Genomic DNA, 22617 nt, shown 5'->3' with positions numbered 1-22617 from the left:
ATCAATTAAGTCCATCTTGTGTAATGTATCATTTAAAGCTTGTGTTTCCTTATATATTTTCATTTTGGATAATCTGTCCATTGGTGAAAGAGGGGTGTTAAAGTCCCCTACTATTACTGTGTTACTGTCGATTTCCCCTTTTATGGCTGTTAGCATTTGCCTTATGTATTGAGGTGCTCCCATGTGGTGCATAAATATTTACAAGTGTTATATCTTCTTCTTGGATTGATCCCTTGATCATTATGTAGTGTCCTTCTTTGTCTCTTGTAACAGTCTTTATTTTAAAGTCTATTTTGTCTGATATGAGAATTGCTACTCCAGCTTTCTTTTGATTTCCATTTGCATGGAATACTACTCCAGCTTTCTTTTGATTTCCATTTACATGGAATATCTTTTTTCCATCCCCTCACTTTCAGTCTGTATGTGTCCCTAGGTCTGAAGTGGGTCTCTTGTAGACAGTGTATGTATGGGTCTTGTTTTTGTGTCCATTCAGCCAGTCTATGTCTTTTGGTTGGAGCATTTAATCCATTTACATTTAAGGTAATTATCAATATGTATGTTCCTATCACCATTTTCTTAATTGTTTTGGGTTTGTTATTGTATGTCTTTTCCTTCTCTTGTGTTTCCTGCCTGGAGAATTTCTTTTAGCATTTGTTGTAAAGCTTCTTTGGTGGTGCTGTATTCTCTTAACTTTTGCTTATCTGTAAAGGTTTTAATTTCTCCATCGAATCTGAATGAGATACTTGCTGGGTAGAGTAATCTTGGTTGTAGGTTTTTCTCATTCATCACTTTAAATACTTCCTGCCACTCCCTTCTGGCTTGCAGATTTTCTGCTGAAAAATCAGCTGTTAACCTTATGGGGATTGCCTTGTATGTTATTTGTTGCTTTTCCTTTCTGCTTTTAATATTTTTTTCTTTGTGTTTAATTTTTGATAGTTTGATTAACATGTGTCTTGACGTGTTTCTCTTTGGGTTTATTCTGTATGGTACTCCCTGTGCTTCCTGGAGTTGACTGACTATTTCCTTTCCCATGTTAGGGAAGTTTTCCACTATAATCTCTTCAAATATTTTCTCAGACCCTTTCTTTTTCTCTTCTTCTCCTGGGACCCCTATAATTCGAATGTTGGTGCGTTTAATGTTGTCCCAGAGTTTTCTGAGACTGTCCTCAATTCTTTTCATTCTTTTTTCTTTATTCTGCTCCCTTGCAGTTATTTCCACAGTTTTATCTTCCAGCTCACTTATCCGTTCTTCTGCCTCAGTTATCCTGTTATTGATTCCTTCTAGAATATTTTTAATTTCAGTAATTGTGTTGTTTATCACTGTTTGCTCTTTAGTTCTTCTAGATCCTTGTTAAATGTTTCTTGTATTTTCTCCATTCTGTTTCCGAGATTTTGTATCATCTTTACTATCATTACTCTGAATTCTTACTCGGATACGTTGCCTATTTCATCTTCATTTATTTGGTCTTGTAGGTTTTTACCTTGCTCCTTCGTGTGTAACAAATTTTTTTGTCATTTCTTTTTTTTCCTTTTTGATGGGTGGTGCTGTATTCTTGTCAGCCTTACTGGTTGTTTGGTCTGAGACGTCCAGCACTGGAGTTTGCAGGCAGTTGGATAGAGCTGGGTCATGGTGCTGAGATGAGGACCACCGGGAGGCCTCACTCTGATTGATATTCCCTGGGGTCTAAGGTTCTCTCTTAGTCCAGTGGTTTGGACTTGGAGCTCCCACCACAGGAGCTTGGGCCTGACCTCCGTCCTGAGAACCAAGATCCCACAAGCTTCGTGGCATGGTAAGAAAAAAAAAAAAAGGAAGAAAGAAAGAAAAAAAAGCAGTACAATATCAAAGAATAAAAAACAAAATAAAATTAGAAAGATAAAATATATATTAGGAAAAATAAAACTATAATTGAAACAACTGCAACAAGGTAAAATAAAACCACAACAGAAAAAAAAATAAAAAAGGTGGTGGGGGCGTGGCCTAGGTGGGGCGACGTTCAAGCGTGGGGCGGGGCCTCTGCTTAGGACCTGCGCAGAAGGGGAGCAGCAGCGCGTGGAAAGGAGGGCCTCTGGAGTGTGCGGTTCTGGAGTTTGGAGGTAGGGCGCTGAGTGAGGGTGTGTGGGTGGGGTTTAGGCCCTGATCATTGGAGGGGGTCTCAGAGGGGGTCTCCGAGTGTAGAGCTGCGGCCCTGGGTGGGGGTGTAGCGGCGGGGCTTGGACTCTGTGTGGCAGGAGGGAGGCTCCGAGGGCAGAGGATTAGGCCCGGGAGCCCAACAGGCTTCCCGGTGCCTAAGTGGACAGGGAAAGCGCTGGTCGCATTCCCTTCCGTTCCTTCGCACCCTCCCCCACTGTCTCCCCCAGGGTCTTCCCCTTTGCCACTGGACCCCTAACTGTGGGTGGGTCCCGCTGGGTGTAGAAGCTCCTCCCCTCCCCCAGCTGCCCCTCAGAGGTGCAGGTCCCAGAGGTCTGGCCTTTACTTCTGCTCCCCCTTCCCTCCCCCCCACTCCCTCAGGATCCACGCGGCTGGAGGGGGCCTAGGTGGGCAGAGGACCAGGCCTGGGATCTTAGCAGGCTCCTTGGGGCCCAAGTGGGCAGGGGAAACCTGGCCACACTCCCTTTTGATCCTCTGCCCTCCCATTGGTTCCCCAATTTCCCCTTTCGGGCGTGGGATCCCTCCCCCTCCCCCAGCCGCCCCTCAGGGGTGCCAGTCCCGTCCCGCTTCCACTTCTCCTCCCCCCTTCACTCCCCCCCACACCCCACGTCCTACCCGGTCACTGGGAGTTCCTCCCATCCCCTTAGGTGTCTGTGGTCCCCCACCAGTGCCTGGTAGGTGCCCTCGTTGTGCAGAGATGCGAATTCCGTGTCCTCCTAGTACGCCATCTTGACTCCGCCCTACACCACATCTTAACCCAATCTTCTGTTGATGGGCCCTGGGTTGTTTCCATGTCTTGGCTATTGTAAATAGTGCTGCTGTGAACATTGGGGTGCATGTATTTTTTCAAATTAATGTTTTCATCTTTTCTGGATATATACCCAGGAGTGTGATTGCTGGATCATTTGGTAACTCTATTTTTAGTTTTTTTTAAGGAACCTCCATGCTGTTTTCCATAGTGGCTGCCCCAAATTACATTCCCACCTACAGTTATACCCCACATTTTGTTTATCTGTTCATCCATCTGGGGACGATTGGGTTGTTTCCACCTTTTTTTGGCTGCTGTGAATATGCTGCTATAAACATGGGTGTATAAGTAACTGTTCTTTCCTTCCTTTTCATGGATGTCTTGAATTCTGGAGTCTCTGAAGGGCAGATGAGAGCTGGATGGGTCAACATGGGGGCCCTAGAACCGTCTCATCTCTTGTCCTCCCTAAATGCTTGCTGGCTGTTTCTGCCCCCTCTTCTCAAGTGAGAGGCTGTGTGCTTTGGGAACAGTACCCAGAGAAGCCAAAAGCTTGGCTGTTGATGTGTGACACCCCCTAATGCCTTCGCCAATGGCTGGGTTAGGTTCACTGTGAACTGTCCCCACAATGGGAACCACCATGCCCCCCTCTCCACGGCCACCCTGAAACTGTTGGCAGAAACCACGGAGGGGTGGAGGTGCGGTGAGCAAAAGGTCTTTGATGTTGTGAGAGGCAAGTGGCCTCAAGGGATGAGAGGAGCAGCCAAGGGCTTGGCCCCTCTTCAGCGTCAGGAAATGCCAATGACACTGAGTGACCAGTGCGATGTGGATCTAAATAAACTTCTTTTTTAAATGCTGGAAATAATCCATCCCGATTTGTGCCTGGTTGGTGACAATGCCATCGGCCTTTTCTCAGATGGAACAAATTATTTGCTATTAAAAATTCAGTTAAAAATAACGTATCCAATCAATGTGTTTCACTGTCAGCTTATCCTTTAAAAGGAACTGAAGAGAAAATGGAAATGGGAAAAGTTTTGTCTTTTTTCTCTGAAGGAGAAAACAGACATGTTCAGTTCCTCTGAGCAAGTGGTAGAGCCGTGTTCAGCAGGGCAAGGTCAGTGCGACGAGTCTTTTTATGAGACATGAAAGGATGTGCAGACAGTGGAATCAAAGCTTGAAATGAAGAGCACTTCCAGATAAATTTTTAAGGTCTTTTGTTAGGCTTAGAAAAGCTTTCCAAGTTGTGGAGTGCTGGCCGGTGCTGATATGTTAAGAGCCTCGATAAGGTAGGTAGGGGCAGAGGACTGAAATGTTGGGATTGCTGACTAAGGTCGAATAATACACAGCAGCCATCTTCCTCCACACCGCCTGCTCTCCAATTCCTATCCTCCAGCACCGCCAGTTTAGAGGCATTTGCAGTCCATTCCTTAATTCTTGCCCAGACCCCCCTGGCCACGTGACTCTCTGGAAGCTGAGTCTGTTCTGGGCCCAGTATCTGTAGACTGAGCCAGTAATCAGCCTGGGTAACCCTCTCAGTTGTGCCCAGGTGGTCCTCAAGACCATCACTGTGGAACAGCCAGGTGCTCTAGATGGAAACAAGCCCCTTCAGTCCATGTCTTCACCTGAAGCAGCTCATACTGGGTCTGGCACCCTTTTGCTCAAAAAAATGCGTATGAATCAGCAGAGGTGTGTGTGTGTGTGTGTGTATGTGTGTGTGTGTGAGACTCTGTGTGTGTGTGTGTGTGTGTGTGTGTGTGTGTGTGACTGTGTGTGAATCTGTCTGCTTTATTGTTTTCTGACCCTACCTTAAAAACTGGTACTTACCAGGTGGGCATAAACAACCCTTAGCACCTCTGAAATTTCTGTGGGGTAAAGCTAACTTCCACTTAAATAAATTTTGCAAGATGGGCTTTATGGACAAAAGTAAGCGGATTTCCACTTCAATACAAACCATTTTCAACAGTTAAAAAAAAATCCAATCAGAAAATGGGCGAAAGATATGAAGAGATGTTTCTGAATACAGATGATATACAGATGGCAAATAAGCACATGAAAAGATGTTCAGCATCATTAGCCTTCAAGGAAATGCAAATTAAAACCACAATGAGATATCACTACGTATCTATCAGAGTGCCTAAAATAAAAAATAGTGACAATTTGGTGTTTGGTGTTGCTGGCAAGGATGTATAGAAACTGATCACTCATACATAGCTGCTGAGAATGTAAAAGCTACAGCCATTCTGGAAAACAGTTTGGCAGTTTCTTATAAAATGAATCATGCTATTACCATACAATCCAGTAATGACACTTGGGCATTTTCCCAGAGAAATGAAAATTTTTGTTCACACAAAAATCAGTATGTGAATGTTCATAGCAGCTTTATTTGTAATAGCCCCAAACTGGAAACAGCCCAGATGTCGTTCAACAGAATAAACAAACTGCGGTCCATCCACACTGTGGAACAGCAGTCAGCAATAACAAGGAATGAAGTATTGATGCATGCAACAATTTGGATGAATTAATGCTGAGTGAAAAAAAGCCAATCCCAAAATGTGACATGCTGTATGATTCTATTTATGTAACACTTTTGAAATGGGAAAAGCTTAGAAATGGAAAACAGTTGTCAGGTGACTGTGGTGGATACCTGAGCGTGTGAGAAAATTGTATAGAACTAAACACACACGCACACAAAAGTGTATAGATGAAACTGGGGAGATCTAAGATGGGTGGATGGTATTGAAGGCAGTATCCTGGCTGTGATATTGAGCTATAGTTTTGCAAGATGTTACCACTGTGGAAGCTGGGTTAAGTGTTCACGAGATATCTGTATTATTTCTTACAACTGCATGTGAATCCACACTTATATCAGTAAAATTTTATTTTTTAAAATTTAATTTTTTTTTTTTTTTTTTTTGCCACACCGTGTGGCGTGTGGGATCTTAGTTCCCGGACCAGGGATTGAACCCGGCCCCCTGCATTGGAAGTGTGGAGTCTTAACCACTGGATCCACCAGGGAAGTCCCCCAAATTTTCATTAAAAGAACATGAATCATATAGCACAACATTTTCTTTAAAAAGCATAAGTTCAGGAAAACTCCGGGCCAAACTTTCAATTCTCTTATGGGATGCCACACGTCAGATCACCCTCTTCCTATACATCAGCTTGGATGTACTCACCTGCATATTTTTCCCCCTAAAGCAGATTTTTTTTTCCCTTTCTAGTCCCACCACCTTCCTTCCACCCCATCCTAGAGTAGACATTATTTTTTAAATACTTTTTATTTTATTCTATTTTTTTTACTATTTATTTATCTATTTATTTACTTTGGCTGCTCCAGGTCTTAGTTGCAGCACATGGGATCTTTGTTGTGGCATGTGGACTCCTAGTTGCGGCATGTGGGATCTAGTTCCATGACCAGGGATCAAACCTGGGCTCCCTGCACTGGGAGCATGGAGTCTTGCCCACTGGACCACCAGGGAAGTCCCTAGAGTAGATGCTGTGTTCTTTGCAGGTTGGTGAACTAATCTGTAGCTAATGTGACCCTGAGACTTGCAGCCCTTAATGGCCCTCCAGCTCCTAAAATCTCATATGAAGAGATTTCCTTTCTTGGAGGTCTTGAAATTGTCTAGCAGATGATCCTCAAAGCATTACAAAGATTATGACTTTAGACCTACTAAAAGAGAAGTCTTACATACTGGAAAGAAAATATTTTTATAGGAAAGAAACTAAATTAAAAAAAAATTTTTTTTTTTAGTTCCTACTATGTGCCAGGCATGAGGCATATTACTTTGCTTTGTTTCATGTTCTTAACAAGCCTATGAGGGAGGAATAGTTTTGCTATCTTACATACGTAAAAGACTGAGGACCAGCCACATGGTCCTCACCTGATCACATAACTCATTAGTAGCAGAGTCATGACTGGGGCCTTGGCTGATTCGACCCAAAGTCCCCACCAGACCTGCAGTTCTCGAACTTTTTGGTGTCAGGACCCCTTTTAACTTACTTAAAAATTATGCTTTGGTTAATGTGGATTATACTGATTGATATTAACCATATTAGAAATTAAATGATATATTTAAAATACTTATTAATTCCTCTAAAAATAACAAAAATAAACCCATTTTGATGTAAAATATAAAATTTTCATGAAAAATAACTATATATCTCCAAAAAATAAACTTAGTGAAAAGAGATGTTTCAAATCTCTTTAATGTTTGGCTTAGCAGAGGATAGTTGGATTCTCATGTCTGCTTATGCATTAATTTGTTTGTGATATATTGTTTTGGTGAGGTATAGGAAGAAAATTAGGTCTCATGCAGTTTTTTAAGTAGATTTTCCAGATAATTTTGGATATTAGTCTTTGATACTATATCAGTACTTGACAAGTGGTAGTTTCTTAAAGGTCGGTTACAGTGAGGAATCTGAAACCATATCAATGAATTTTTTTTTTGTACCCTGTTGTATTAAAATCCATAGGTCTGTCTTGCAGTTTGGTTCTTTTACCCATGCATGGTTCATAACAAATCATTGGTCATTTGAAAAATACTCATTCAGCTGAGGTATTTAGATCTTTTTTATCTATACTGAAACGTGTTTCAGTATAGATAAAAAAGATCACATTCATCTACACCATTACCGACCTCATCAGAAAAGTCTTTTTTTTTTTTTTTTTTTTTTTTGCGGTACGCGGGCCTCTCACCGTTGTGGCCTCTCCCGTTGCGGAGCACAGGCTCCGGACGCGCAGGCTCAGCGGCCATGGCTCACGGGCCCAGCCGCTCCGCGGCACGTGGGATCCTCCCGGACCGGGTCACGAACCCATGTCCCCTGTATCGGCAGGCGAACTCCCAACCACTGCGCCACCAGGGAAGCCCCAGAAAAGTCTTTAAGTAGCAGTACCGGCTTTCCAAAATTTTAATTTTTACTTGAAAGCTCAAATTTTATCACTGGCAACAAATATGGACATTTGTTTTCCTTGCAGTGACAGGCTTACTTCATTGATTTTTGCAAAAATGTCTGCCAAGTAATCAAGTCTGAATAATCATATTTGTTATTCCTTCTTTTGAAATGGCATTCCATGCATTGCGGATGGTTCAGCTTGCAACTCAACTGTACAAGTGCTTTTCCTCAAGACAACCATCCCTATACAGAATATTAAAAAGATGTTAATATTTAATAAAATTAATATATTTTTTTACTGCTTCAGAAAGGACATTCTTAGGTGGGAATGGCTTTTCTCCTTGCCAGTGCCTGGCAGTGAGGAATACAGTGAAGAATACTGCCTGGACTGTGTTAAGGCACCAGTTTTACCTACCTACCTACCTAGCACCAGTTTTATGCTCTCAGTGAAAATGCCAACACAGAGGAAAAGGCAGACGATGTTAGTATTATTATGAAAAGGACGTCAAAGGACCCCCTAGGGGCTATGGACCATACCATATCATACCTCTACCAGTTGAAGTAGAGCTTCTCAGATTTTGTTTTTTAGCATCAAACCTGCCAGCGTTGGTGCAGCAACACGGACAGCTGAGGCATATTTATTCAAAAGTCCCTGTAGATGTGCACAATTTCCACCCAGACGAAATATCAAAACCAGGAGCCAACAGGAACCATCATGAAACATTCTCTTCAGTGTCTTGTTCCCAATATCCCAGGTGCTCTGGGCTTCCTGCTGCCCAAGGCCACACAAGAGGGGCCCCTGTTGTGCAGTGTAGCTTTATTTATTTATTTATTTATTTTTTAAAATTTATTTATTTATTTTTGGCTGTGTTGGGTCTTCGTTTCTGTGCAAGGGCTTTCTCCAGTTGCGGCCAGCACGGGCCACTCTTCATTGCGGTGCGCGGGCCTCTCACTGTCGCGGCCTCTCCCGTTGCGGAGCACAGGCTCCAGACGCGCAGACTCAGTAGTTGTGGCTCACGGGCTTAGTCGCCCCGCGGCATGTGGGATCCTCCTAGACCAGGGCTCGAACCCGTGTCCCCTGCATTGGCAGGCAGATTCCCAACCACTGCGCCACCAGGGAAGCCCTGCAGTGTAGCTTTAAAGAACAGGTATGGAAAGAGCAAGCCTGCCACCACCATTGCTGTGCTCACTGCATGGAAATACAACTCTAGGATCCCAAAGGGACAAACTCTGGGATGCCCAACAGACTCCACTCCGCTGACTTTCCTGGGCAATGGCTGAGCTCTCTGCTCTGTGTGGAGTACATCGTACCTTGGACTCTTCTCTTCCGCATTTCACTTTCCAGAAAACCCTTCCCCAAGACCCTGTTCTCCGTTTCCAACTTGGCGGCTGGTTACCTGCGAAATGAATTGCTGCACAGGTGAGAATGACCATTAAAGTGTTCAGTGTTGTGGGTAGGCGTGTTCACCTTTGAACAGGAGCCTCCTGGAGTTCTGTAGGAAACCTGACCGTGAAGAAATAATTCTGTGATGAGGAGCATTTCGTTAGGATCACAGGCAAATGGGGGTGGTTCTGGAGCCCCTGAAGTTACATCAGGGGTCTCCTCAGCTGAGAGCAAGTCAGAGGAATTGGACGGTAAAATGGTTGGAGAAGGGAGACAATCTACACAGCAGTGGTTTATCTCCTCGTGAGACGAAGGCTGTAGGTTTTTATTTCAGTCTCTAATGACTGAAAAACATGCAATGTTTACGTTGTCAAAGGACAAATAGAACCATGCTGTACATCCTCATTTACACAGCTGATTTCATGGGTGATCCCATCTCTAACATTTCCGCACTGTTCTCCCTTGCAGGTGTTTGGATGTTACTTAAGTACGTCATGGTTTTGTAGTTTGGGGGGAAGTCTCCTCCAAAACTACATGCTTCCCACTGTAGTTTTCTTGATTAAGGAGGCTTTCATCTATTTTCTGTGCAGGGAGAGAGGGTGGGGTGTGCTGGGAGCGTCTAGATGATTCAGCAGCTGTGTCAGGTTGACCTCGCTAGCCCTCTTGTCTGGAACGAACGGGGTGCCCAGGAAAGTAAGTTGGGGTACAGGTGGTGCTACCCAGCAAACACCTTGTCCCTGAAATGCACACTCACGAGCTGAGCTATCAGCCTTCTGTGTGCTGCATCTGCAGACAGGCAACCTGGCTTCTCTTTCAAGCCCTGAATTATAAAACAAGGTGGTGCACGTTTTGGAAAATCCCTTTGTGGGTGTTCTTCTCAAAGTACTAATTTGGTCTTTTGGTTTTCATCTGCGAGTGGGAAGGCTTTTCCACTTCTGCCTCTAGTCTCTGCTGACTTCAGTATGAGCAAATAAGGTCAATTAATATCTATGGAATACAACTTACAGAATTAAATTCACTTTTGAAAAATGACAGCATTTGAAATGACTCCATGGCCTAGAAGTGACAGCTGCTCTGTATCCCTCCTCCAGAGTTTGAACGTTTAGGGAGTAGGGAGGATCCAGGGGCTTAGAAAGAGTACTGGGGTCATGGAGCCTCCTATGTGCAGTTTTCCTTAGAGAGCCCGACGTAAGCACCCATGTGTGCCCTATGGGCTGTGACTTCCCTGGTCTCTCCTACCGGGTAATTCTCTTCTCCTTGCAGCTCCCACCACTGCCTGAAATACCCCTCCTGTTCTACCGCCTCTATATGACCCTTGCCCTTTATGAGCCCCTCTCTCCCACCTTACTTCCCCCGGGTCTCTCTAAATCCCACCTAGTTGTTAAGGCTCAGCTCAAATTCTGACTTCTCCAAGAGGCTTTCTTTCTGATTCATCACCACCATCTCTGCAATACTGACAATAATGATAACAGCTATCAGTAAGTGAACAGTTACTATATACCAGGCTCTGTAATAAGTTCCTGTAGCATCTCATTCAATCCCCACAATAACCTTGTTACTTGAAGGTGCAGAAAGCTTGGAGAATTTGAGTGCACTGGCCATGTCATACCCTAAGTGACAGAGCTGGAATTCCTGCCCTGACTTGCCTGGCTCTGAAGGCCATGCGTTTAACTGTTCTCCAGTCTGCCCTCCTGAAAGGGGTTAATCATCTAATTGTGAGAAGCTGATGAAGCTAGCTGATGAAGGTCATATTGTCCAATCCTCTCATTTTACAGGTGAGGACCCTAAAGCCCCCAAATGCAAAGAGACTTGCCCACGGTGAAGTGGTGGCAGAGCCTAGCAAGTACCAGTTTTTCTGCTTCTCAATCTCACTTATCCTTTTTTCATTCAACAAACATGTATTAAATCCTTCCGCATTTAAGGCACTGTGTTGTGCCCTGAGTATCTTTACTGCTGCACATTCTCTGGGTGCCCGTTTTGCAAGCTTAATGAATCCACACCCAAAGCTGCCTTAAGATGGGGATTGGGTAAGCCCCTGCCTCCTCTTAGTGTGGCTCTGTGTAGAAGCGCCATGCACCTCTGAGGCCCCAACATGGAACACTTGTCATTGGCCTGTCCCACACTCAGAGCAGCTGCATAGGGGAGGGTGTGCTGGAGACTGGAGGGGAGGGTGTTTGGTTACAGGGTAATGTGAAAAGTGCAGAAAGGCCCGGTTTATGCAAATGATTCAGTGCTGCTCCAGTAACCGGTTCAAGAACAAGCATTAGAAAACAGGAAGCATGACTCCTAGTTTTGCCAACTAAGTCTAATCCAATTCCAAAAGATGTGTCTCTCTTTTGCTGTCGTTTGTGTATATATGTAGAAGTCACCAAGCTTGTCCTCTTGGGTGTCTCCCATCCTGGCACCATGTCTGGCTTTATTATTATTAATTTCATGGGCAGATTTGGCTGAGGATCCTTGGAGATGCCCGAAAAACCCTTTCAAATGAGCTGACAGGACTTGGGGGGGACACAATGAGGTCCTGTTTGAGAACTTGAAAGGAAAGGAAATGCAGTTGTTCCTTGAGAGTTAAACAGTAATGTCAACACACACTAGGGGCAGAGTAAGGGTAGACATGCACGTGGATGTAATGGAGCAAGGCTGGCGACCAGATCAGCAGCATGAGACTGCAACTTATCTTGTCACCTTCAACTCAAACAAGGGTGACTGACCAGACTGCACACAAACAGCCCTTTTGAAAACTGCATCTACTGGGGAACTCTGCTCTGCAGGACCCTGTTGTGCATCACATTCTCATGCAGCCTGCGGTGATCTAGAGAGGCCAGACATCGGCCTGTAGGGAGCCTGGCTCTTGGGCTGTGAATCTTTTATGCTTCATGGTTGGGAAGCACCCGCAAAGCTCAGTCTGCCCCAGGTAGACCACCTTCCACTCCCAGCATCCCCCCTTCCCAACACAAACTTCGTGACAGGTAAGGCCAAGGAGGCTATACCTACCACTGATTGGCCATCTCCTCTAAAAGACCATCAGGATTCCTGCCAACATGCCCTAAAACCCAGTACCTCTGTTACTAGAAGCCCAAACTGCAATCAACCCTCCTCACCCAGATGCTTCTATGAGTACAGGTTCATATAACCCGAATCTATCTCAAGCTTCCAGATCTCTTCTTGTTTCTATCTACAGTCAAACCTTGGTAATCTCATGCAGGTCAGTTGCTTCAAGTAACACCTAGAGGTTGGACTCCCAAATTTGTATCACCTACTTGGCCTCTCCCCTGAACTTCGGAGTCACGTATTCAGTTCTCTGCCTCATGCTAAGCATCTTAATCTTGGAATTAAGATTGAAAGCCTGCTAAGCATCTTAATCTTAACGGGTCCAAAGCGAATTCCTGTTGCTCCACTGCAAATCTGCTTCTTCCTCGTTCACCTAGCTGCACAAGCCAGAAACTCTGGAGTGATCCCTAACTCTTCATTTTCCCTTAGACCCTTTAAAATTACCCAGTGAATCCTACTGATGCTTGACCTTCAAATAACCAGCTCCACTGCTACCCTCTCAAACCACCATCGTTCGCAGGACAGCTGCAGTAATCTACGACTCTGCTCCCACCTCGGCCCCCCTATTATCTCAGCCCTTTCTCACATCAGCTTGAATAATCCTTTTAAAACAGGCCAGGTCAAATCCCATCCCCTCCCCTTATGGTTCCCCATATCACTTAGCCTAAAACCCAGTCCTTTCTGGGCACCAGGCACTACATCATCTTGGCCTTGCCTTTCTTTCTGACCACACCTCCCACCAGATTCCCTGGTTTGCTGCGCTCCAGATGAAGACTCAGCATGCTAACAACATGCTCCTACCTCATGGCCTTTAAGCTGCTGTTCTGTTTGGAAAGCTCTTCCTCAGATATTCCTGAGCTCACCTCCTCACTTCCTTCTTATCTTCTCAGTAAGGCCTTCCCTGACAGCCCCTATCAAAACAGCCCCTGTTCCTACATCATAGCCCGCCAGGCCTTTCAACTAAGAGTCTGGTAGGTAGGTAGTTAATCTGGTAAGTTAGTTAGTTTCACCTAAGAGTCAGGGTGAGTCCTGAGCATCTCTTTGGCACCAACAATAGTCTGTCGAAAACTGTTAAAAAATATTTTTTTTATTGTGGTAAAATATACATAAAATGTACCATTTTAACCATTTTCTTAAGGTTTTTGGCATAGCTTTTTAGCCTCCATCCCGTGTAACTTCAACATTTGACTAACATCTTGAGGACAGAACTGTGGAGGAGGCCCCTCAGGTCTCCAGTTCTGTCGCTGCAGCCTTGGGACACTCCCAGTGGTTCTGTCAGGCTCTCCCCTTCCTGGAAGTGACCCTCTGGTTGGTGAGGCCTGGATTTCTCAGCCTCCTTCCCCAGGGAAATACCGTTAGCAGAATTCAGCTCACCTGTTGGCATCTTCTCTCTCTCTCTCTCTCTCTCTCTCTCTAACCTTAGTATCTCCAGCCATTGTTGCTTCAGCAGCTCTCTAGGGCATTTAAAGGTGATCTTTAATCTCTCCCAGCTGGAAACCTGAATACCCTGCTCTAATTTAGGAGCTTTCCCTAGCTTGCCCTCCTCTCTCTTGCAAGAATTACTGACTAAGGTTTGTTAGGATCACTGGAAATCCACATCACCCTTATTTTGAGACCACTTTTTTCCTCCCAGATATCTTATTGAAATAGATCGATGGTCTGTATGGCCAGGCCGCTCAAGGTGGCTGTTCTCTTGCTCTCTGTACATCCCCTGCCCGACCAGTCCCTGCTTCACCTACACCCTGGTCACACGAACGTGCTTGCTCTCTGCCCCAGCTAGCGACTGTTCTAGTCCTTAGGCCAGATGGCTCCACCTGCTAGTTTATTAAAGGGAAACATCTGCCCTTGTGATGGTTGTTAACCTGAGGGCCTGGGAGGGACCTGCCCCAGCTGCTAGTTTCCCTGGTAACTGATGAGCCAATCTGAGGTCAAGTCTCGCGATAAATGGTAGCCTCTTCCCCCCAATTAGCGAGATTGTTGCTATGGCCTGCCTACCTGCCTGGTGGGGTGGAGTGTTGCTCCAGGACCCTTTGTTTTGGACATGTAAGATCCCCCTGTCCAATAAGTCACTGATGTCTCTGTCTCGGGGCTCTTTATTCAGTCTCAAGACGAGGCAACTACACGGCTTGCAGCCCAACAATTGGTGAGCCAGCCAAGCGGCTGAGGAAACTCCCGTGAGCCCTGAGATGTGGGGAAATAAGGACGGGGAATGGAACATTGCTGGGGAAGTCCCAAGGTGGCTGTCCACCAGCATTTGGGGCGCTGTGGTAGCTGACTACTATGAGAGATGTCTTTCTCTTCCGTTATATTGATATCCTGTTAACCTCAGTCTCTTTCCAGTTTAAAGGTAGCAGCCCCGTGCTCGTGGCTCATCTGACTGCAGGGTGATGGCTGGTGAATACAGACAGAATGCAAGGACCTGGATTCGCTATCAAATAATTGGGTGTTATCTGGTCAGGTAAGGCAAGCATACCCCTGACCCACCACTCCTAAACAATTGCAGACACCAGCTTTAGGGATGTTAACTCAGGGACAGGCTTGTGAATTGAATGTGGCCGGTTACCCAGAAGGGTTTGGTGGGGGCCTGAGGCAGCGGCAAAATAATGAAAGGGTACTCTTGGGCTTCCGGTCCCAGCTGTGGAAGGGGGGGGCAGAGCAACGATACTGTGTGATGGAACAACAGCTCTGTGCTGCCAACAATGAGTTACAGCAGGTGGAGGACATTACATAAGGCCTACCTGAGTCATCGAGCAACACACAAAAACACACTATCTGGGGTCTGGAACAGCTGTGTACGACATATGGGACCCCACCACGGACATCGATAGTGACCAAGGAACCCACTTTACCGGCCATGAAGTTCAGGAATGAGCCAATTAAGAATGACGTACACTGGCATTTCCTTATTACCCCACTGCTGCTGGGCTATGAACGGACTACTTAACAACCGAGATGGGAAACCGGCTCTCTCAACATGTGACACATCCCAGGAGCAATTGTCCCAGTCCCTACACCGTGATAACCCAGAAGCAACTAGTCAACACAAGCCGAGTTCACCTGTTGGCCACTGAAGGACCGTTGCCAGCTATTGGTCAGGACAGTAACTTACTTTTGCCCTCGCCACAGGGTCTATCCCCAGGAACACGTTATAAAATGGCCCTGGGACTGGCAGGTAAGTCCCCGGTGGTTTGCTTTTCCCGCCCCATGAGGAATAGGATTCGAAAGGGACTTAAGAGATTTCACCTGTCTTCTACCCAGCCCCACCTGAGACTGCTGAAACAATCCAGGCCCCCTACTGGAGAAAGGCACCATTGTATTAGCCTGTGGTCAGTTGTTATACCACCTCTCCAGCATTCGGCACTGGCTCTGAGGACTGAGGGTGGACAAGCAGGATAGTACTGCAGGCCAGGGCATGGCGGCATGGCGGCAAAGGTAGTGTCATCTCAGAATGCTGTTACTGCTTGTATTTTGCTTAATGGTCATGACCTTCCCTGTATGGTGCCTGTTAAAACATCTTACATTTTGTCCCTAGTCTGAATGGAGGGAATCTGTTTGTGGACTGGGCAACAGTGGTGTGGCCTCACTGCGAAATGAGTTCGATTGCTGGAACTACAGCGAGATGCTGTTGTTGTCCTCTGGAATTCCATGAAAATTTGACCTGATGAGCTGCCTGGCTCTGAAGTTTGCCCACCTCTTGCACTCTTGATGCTCTTTAGCTTCTGTTGTCTGTATTGCATTTGCGGTATTTGGTTGCGGGGCACCACTGCGTACCTGACCCCAGGGATATCTCGGAAGAGGGGTGAACCAAGATTGTAAGGGTCATGCAGGGTATGTGGGGTGGAGTGTATGGCCAGGCCGCTCAAGGTGGCTGTTCCTTGCTCTTTGTACATCCCCTGCCCGACCAGTCCCTGCTTCACCTACACCCTGCTCACACGAACGTGCTTGGCCTCTGCCCCAGCTAGTGATTGTTCTAGTCTTTAGGCCAGAACGGCTCCAGCTGCTAGTTTATTAAAGGGAAACATCTGTCCTGGAGACGGTTTTTGCCCTGAGGGGCTGGGAGGGACCTGCCCCAGCTGCTAGTTTCCCTGGTAACTGATGAGCCAACCTGCGGTCATATCCCCCTATAAATGGTAGCCTCCTTCTCCCCTGACTAGCAAAGATGGTTGCCGTGGCCTGCCTGTTGTCTGTCCTACATGGTAGGGTGACCCCTTGTTTTGGACGGGTAGGATCCCCTATCCAATAAATCATTGTCTCTGTCCCTGCCTTGGGGCTCTTTCTTCAGTCTCGAGGCTGGGCAATTACAAGGCTTGCAGGCCTGCGGGGTGCAGCCCAAACTGGTCTAAGGTTGGTCTGAGTTTCATCTCTTATTAGTTCCTGCAAACCTTTGGAAATGTTTAAGAACACTGAAAGGGTCCAGAGTCAGCATGAATGAATGATTATCTGAGTGAATAAATAGAAGGATCAGTACAAAAGAAAACCTCTTGGACAAATCTTCAACTGGATAATGGGCCTCCCTGAATTTGAGTGGAGAGTAACATATATGAGGGAAATGCCTTAGAAAGAGTACTAGAGGCCAGTTGTTACTGCCCTATAATCTGGCCTATGATTTCATAAACTGGTTTGTTGGGCAAATGTCCACTATGTAACTGTTGCTGGATTCTTTAATGTGTGAAAGTTCACTTCAGAATTAGAGATGAATGTATTCCTACTTAATAGTTTTACATTTATAAATGATGTGTAAAACAAGGGTCTCTTCCCACTTCCAGTGCGAGACCCCATCCAATTGATCGTTATGTCCCTTGTTACCACTGAATTGGTTATCAGCTCACTGAGGAGAAACTGTCATATTCATCTTTGTATCCTCCCTCAGCTGCCACAGTTCTGGTAACAATCATTCAATTGCTTAAATTTCTTTCCGATTCCTACTGCCACCTTCTTGGCTCAAATGTTCTTCATGCTTGGAATATTACTAAATTTCTTTATTGCACACCTGATTCTATGCTTGACTACCCCCTGCCCCGCCCCGCCCAAAAAAACCCCATTTTATGTATTATATATTGCTGCCTGATGATTATATATAAATTAATACGTTACTACCCAAGTCAATATTTTCAGTCAGGGGATGTTTGAAAGCTTATCATGTTGCTATTTAGTTTTCCCTGTTGTCTTAAGCAATATTTCTTAGATTTGACTCATACTAATAATCTGAGAACTTAAAAAAAAAAAAAAAAAACTCGTTATACCTGAATCGAAATTCCCACAGAAGGAGCCCAAGAATCTCTATTTATCAAGCATCCGGGTGACTTTTATGATTAAGTACTTGTGGTTATTGTACTAGCAGCATTAGTATCACATGTGAAAAAGTAAATTTGGGGCCCCTTCTCACTTTAGGGTCCAGCAATCTGATTTAGTAAGTCTTCCAGGTGATTCTGATGTATACTAAAGTTCGAATACCATTGAACTAGCCTGTAACAATGACTTAGGGCAGTGGTTCTCAGATTTGGCTGCACATTACAATCATCTAAGGAACTTTTAAAAACAAAAACAACACTGATACCTAGACCATACATCCAGATATTCTAATTGAATTGGGGCACAGCAAGCATTTGACTAATATATCATCATGGATGCTGAGGCTGATGTAACCTACCACCTGTAACTCATCTCAGAATTTTGTATTTATCTAGCCTTACTGATTGGATTTATATGGTGACAAGTTTGAATTCTTAACATAAATGTGTGCATTTAAGATATTGAGGTTCTCTGTAGACAGATTTAATTTGAAAAGGGATCATCTACTAATCGTTTGAAAACCACAAGCCTACAGACTCAAGTCCAAACCCTTCAGTCTTGCCTTTAACACACGAGTTTGTCTCTCTTACTAATACCGCATAGCCCTACTCTCTAGCTGTAATATTGGGTTGGCCAAAAAGTTTGTTCAGGTTTTTCCGTAGCGGCTTATGAACGAACGTTCTTGGCCAACCCAATATACCTGTAGGAAGTATGCTTCCCAGCACCGAGGAAGGGGAAAGAGCACCAGACTGAGGTCCCAGACTACAGTCTAGTTCCAGCCTGTTGGACCTTGGCAAGTCACTAACTCTCTTTTGGCTTGTTTCCTCATTACGAAGGGAGGGGCCAGAACTGAATGATGTCTAGCACTCCTTCTGACTTAGTGTTTTAGCATTTTCACATTCAGGTTCATTTCCAACTTAGACTGTGTTGTCCCTTCTGTAGGATAACTCATCCAAAGGCACAGTTCAAGATCTAATTATCCTTAGCATTTCTTTGGCACTCAGTCCATGCTTCTTTGACCTCTTAGGCATCTTTGTGTGTTTATGTCTGGTCTCCCACTGGGTAATAGATTTCACATATCTCTTTGTATCCCTAAATGCCCAGTATAAAAGTCCATGTTATCTTTTTTCTCAGGACCATGAATTATGGCCGCTGCCATTTGTTTTATTCCAACAATAGCTATGTTGAAAGCTTGTTTTTGCTGTGTGAGCTCTCATGACTGTACCAAAGGTTTCCAACTTATATCCTACTTGTCCCACAAATTTTCTTTTATGATAGTCCTATTCAGCCCCTAGTTTCCACTGAATATTCTCAAAAAATAGCTCTCTTGTGGCCTCTGCTGGTTTGACAGTAGACAACTGCTTCACTGATTCCTTAAATGCACACTAAAGGATTCAAGTGTAAGGACACTTCAGTTTTCCAAGGAGCCATTCTAACAGCATCAGCTCAGCAAAGAGAAAGATTTTGAGGTGTCTCTTAAACTGCTAGGCTTGCTGAGAATAGACAGTGGTAAAACCTGATGTATTTTAAATGCTTATTTCTGAAGTGGCATTTTTCAAAATTAAACTCATGCTTGTTAAGATGTCAGGAATAAGTGAATAAGATTCTTAGGTGTGTTCTTTAAAAGCTTGCCCCTTTGGAATAAACTTGTCAAAATTTGCCTGATTCTGATACTTGCATTATACCTGGCAAAGATAAAAGTGCTTGATAAAGGTTTAAGTAAATGTACTAGTGTTATTTGGTTTACGTAACACTATTCCTTTTTGACAACTAAATTATAAATTAAAGACGATCTGGGCAAGAATCTTTTCAGAGTTATTTGTTTTAGAGGGCCTAAGAATGTTCTCTGTAAGTTTTTAAATACATATGCTAGATGCAATTTTAAATCGAGTTACTAATATGTTAAGCTGCCTTTCCAGTTGGACTTTGGGAAATTTTTCACTATGTGAGAGGTGTTAAGAATATTCTTCTGCTTCATTTGTTCTTTTCTCAAGGTAGCATGTTGTATCTTCCATATACATTTGGATACCTATGATTAACTCATTCAAACTGCTGCCTCTGACAACCTTACGTTTCAAATGATTTAAATGGGATGCCTGTCTGTCAAAGGCAGGAAAGGTGTTAATCCAATGTGAAGTGCTGACGTTGAGGTTCTGCATGCTTTCAAAGTTTAAATCACAGGTCTTCAACTTTAAAAAGCTCACAGACAACCTGAAACTATATGTAACTACATACAGTGATTGATACATATTTGTATGAAAATACTGTCTAACATATATAGTGCTTTACAAATGAAGAAGCCCGTTCATATATCTTCTTAAATCACAAACTGCAGTTCTGTGTTTAAATGCATCTGTCTAACTCAAGTGTTTTTAAAAAGTGTCTATTACATTACTTCATTTAAAGGTAGAGCTGGTCAACAGCAGATGAAGAGACCTCAGTTTATCCAACCTCACAGGGTTACTGAGGAAAAATGAAAAATGCTGGCTAAAGGGTTGGATTTCTGTCAAGCCACTATCAGGTAGACAATCTCTTGTCTCTGCTTAGGCTACCTTTAAAAAAAAAACAGATCACTGGAGATATACAGGTCTAACTGCATATCCTGTGGTGCCCTGTTCCAATCCAGGTGTCTCTTAGTGACTATTCTGGCCATTGAGACACAGGGAAAGTTATTGGGAGGGGCCTTCTGGAAAACTTTTTAAAGAAGGACAAAAACAAATGACATGTGCCTTTTTCTTTTCCCTTCTACCTGCCTAGAACATGGACATGATTCCAGAGGTGGCATAACTATTTAATAGTCACAAGGATGAAGGCCACACACAAATTATGAAAGAGCAGAAAGCTAGAAGAAATCTGGGTTTACAAGGGCATGGACCAGCTTTGGACTGCCCATCTCCAGACATTCTAATGTGAGAAAAAGAAAACTAGTCATTTGTTGTTTAATCTTTTTTGGATCTATTTTTTTGCAGCTTAGTGTTAAGCTGATACATAAATTCACAAGATTATTTGAAGATTAAAAGAGAAAAATCTATGTGAATAGTGTAATACGGTTTCTGGCATATACTAAGTGACCAATGAATGTCTATTATTTGGGGGAGATTCGTTGACTGCCAGCAGAGAACAAAAAATCAAACAGGATAAACAATTTGGGAAGAGAAGAAAAGTGCTGCATAGAAACTGTGATAGGTCCATTAAAAAAAAATTGAGAATCACATTCAGAGCCAAACAATGTACAAAGAGGGTCTAACGTAAAAGTAGATACTAAATATAAGTGATTTCTTTTCCAATCCCCTCTGAAAACATAAAACTGATGTCATTTATTCATGAGAACCCTGATCAATGAGGAAGATGAGACTAAACAGATTTTTTAAAACTCTGAGAAGTAAAGGTTATATCTATAAGGTTATTTAGATTTTAGTGAGGCATTCCATTCAGTGTGTCATGTACTCCTGCTTATGTAATACTGTCAAGATCTGGATTAAAGGAATACACAAGACACTGATAAACAAAATGCCACTAGAAAAGGTGACACAGATGTGGTCAGTCATCTTGATGACTCAGACACACTAGGTTCCAGAGGAGTAGAAAGTTGCTAAATACAGAAATCTATTTTGTTCACAAATTGGAAGTTCACAACATTAGTCAATCCAGAGAAATACAACTAACTGAATTTGAACATGTGGGCGGAGAAGAACTCATTGTTTGAAAACTGCACTAGGAAGAACAAGTATGATGAAAAGAAAACATGTGAAGAGCTGGAATAGTATGATCAGAGGATGTTAATTTATAGTACGTGGCAAAGGAAAGAAAGTTGGTATTTGTAGTCACCTTGAAAGGAATTCACTACCGAGTAGTACTTCATTTCAAGTCAATGAAAGAAAGAAGCTGGAAAGTTAAAAGGATTATTAAAATTTAGCCTTTTAAAAGACATGAATGCCAGACATTGGCATGACCTACATAAGAGCAACTTGATTAAGAGAATAAAAATCTATGTTAACATGAAGTCACTGCTGAATGTGAATACCAAGGGAAGATGGAGTAAAAGATCCAAAAGGCAACAAATCAGACTACAACTATCATATTTTCAAAATTGTAATTAGGTATTACCAAATAAAGTAATAAACAACTTTTAACTTAGAGTGCAAAATAAAAGCACCTTATTATTTTAAAGGTGCAAAAGCAAGAAAATATGACATAAACTCATCCATTTTTAAATAGTCATCTGTGTGATGGGTAAATGCTATTTCAAAACATTTTCAATAGAAAAATGATTTATAAATCAGTTTTCAGAAGATCAAAAAAAATCAATGTTTAATACCAACTTTAACTATAAATAAAAAGAATATTGTCATCCCTCCTGTTTTTGCTTCAACATTTATGTCTTCTGCTCTTTGCCTTTTGGAGAAAATATTGCATTGTAAGGCTGCCGTCTTTTTGGACGAGGACAAGGATCAAGATCTTCTTTAATGTAACCTTAAAAATAAATCACAAGTTTAGAGACAATATCTGCAACATATTTCAGCATATATCCAGTAAACATCTGTCTCATTTAATGCCTTTTAAGTTCACATGATTTTTCTATTAGCTGGTTGTGTTGGTTAATGATTTCACTACTTAGCATCAATTTTCTCATTTATACTAAAAACAACAGCAAACATTTATCAAATGTGCTGTATACATTATCTAGGATAACTCTCACACTCCTCTGCAGCAGCTTCCACTATGCCTATTTCACAGCAGAGCTAATGGAGACCCAGGGAAGTTTGATAACTCGCTCAAGTTCCCAAAGCTAGGAAGTAGGAAAGCTGGCGCCCTGCCCAAGATCCAACTCCAGAACCAGAGCACTTAAGCACTTTCCTATTCTGCCTCCCATTGGTTGCAAATGGGGACAAATGGTAAACATGAACTTTTTACTATTATGATAAATTCCAGGTGCTTATCAAAGACTTTTCAGTAGCTATTTGTTGAGATGACATGTCCCTATATTCTTCAGACTATTCGATTCTCCTAAGGTGTCTCCATTCACGTGGTTTTCAGGGGGAGGATTCTGCTCTGCCATACCCCTAGGCCATATTAGGGGTACAAGCACAGGCTCTCTCCA

The 22617-nt window shown here is 43.4% G+C and overlaps 1 protein-coding gene and 1 long non-coding RNA gene across 7 annotated transcripts in view; one reads left to right on the top strand and one right to left on the bottom strand.

Moving 5' to 3' along the window:
• The window catches only part of LOC114484402 (uncharacterized), a 79466-nt gene extending 60158 nt beyond the window's left edge, over positions 1-19308 (top strand). Inside the window, exon 3 of one of the 2 annotated variants that reach the window (XR_003677254.2) lies at positions 14565-19308. This is a non-coding gene — a long non-coding RNA (uncharacterized lncRNA). Of the gene's footprint in view, positions 1-9134; positions 9313-14564 lie in introns of those variants that run through there. The other variant, XR_003677258.2, reaches the window with a different exon arrangement.
• A 2361-nt stretch (positions 19309-21669) lies between these two features.
• The window catches only part of RBBP8 (RB binding protein 8, endonuclease), an 80590-nt gene continuing 79642 nt past the window's right edge, over positions 21670-22617 (bottom strand). For 2 of the 5 annotated variants that reach the window (XM_055080743.1, XM_028479902.2), the window contains exon 19: positions 21670-21989. In XM_055080743.1, the coding sequence (XP_054936718.1) occupies positions 21892-21989 (98 nt within the window). In that variant the 3' untranslated portion in view covers positions 21670-21891. The remainder of the gene's footprint in view (positions 21990-22617) is intronic. The other 3 variants (XM_028479901.2, XM_028479899.2, XM_028479900.2) reach the window with 3 other exon arrangements.

The sequence above is a fragment of the Physeter macrocephalus genome, chromosome 19 (genome assembly GCF_002837175.3).
Source record: "Physeter macrocephalus isolate SW-GA chromosome 19, ASM283717v5, whole genome shotgun sequence".
NCBI classification, from domain to species: Eukaryota; Metazoa; Chordata; class Mammalia; order Artiodactyla; family Physeteridae; genus Physeter; species Physeter macrocephalus.
Note: the sequence above shows the minus strand (reverse complement) of the source record. Positions and strands in the feature narration are given on the sequence as shown.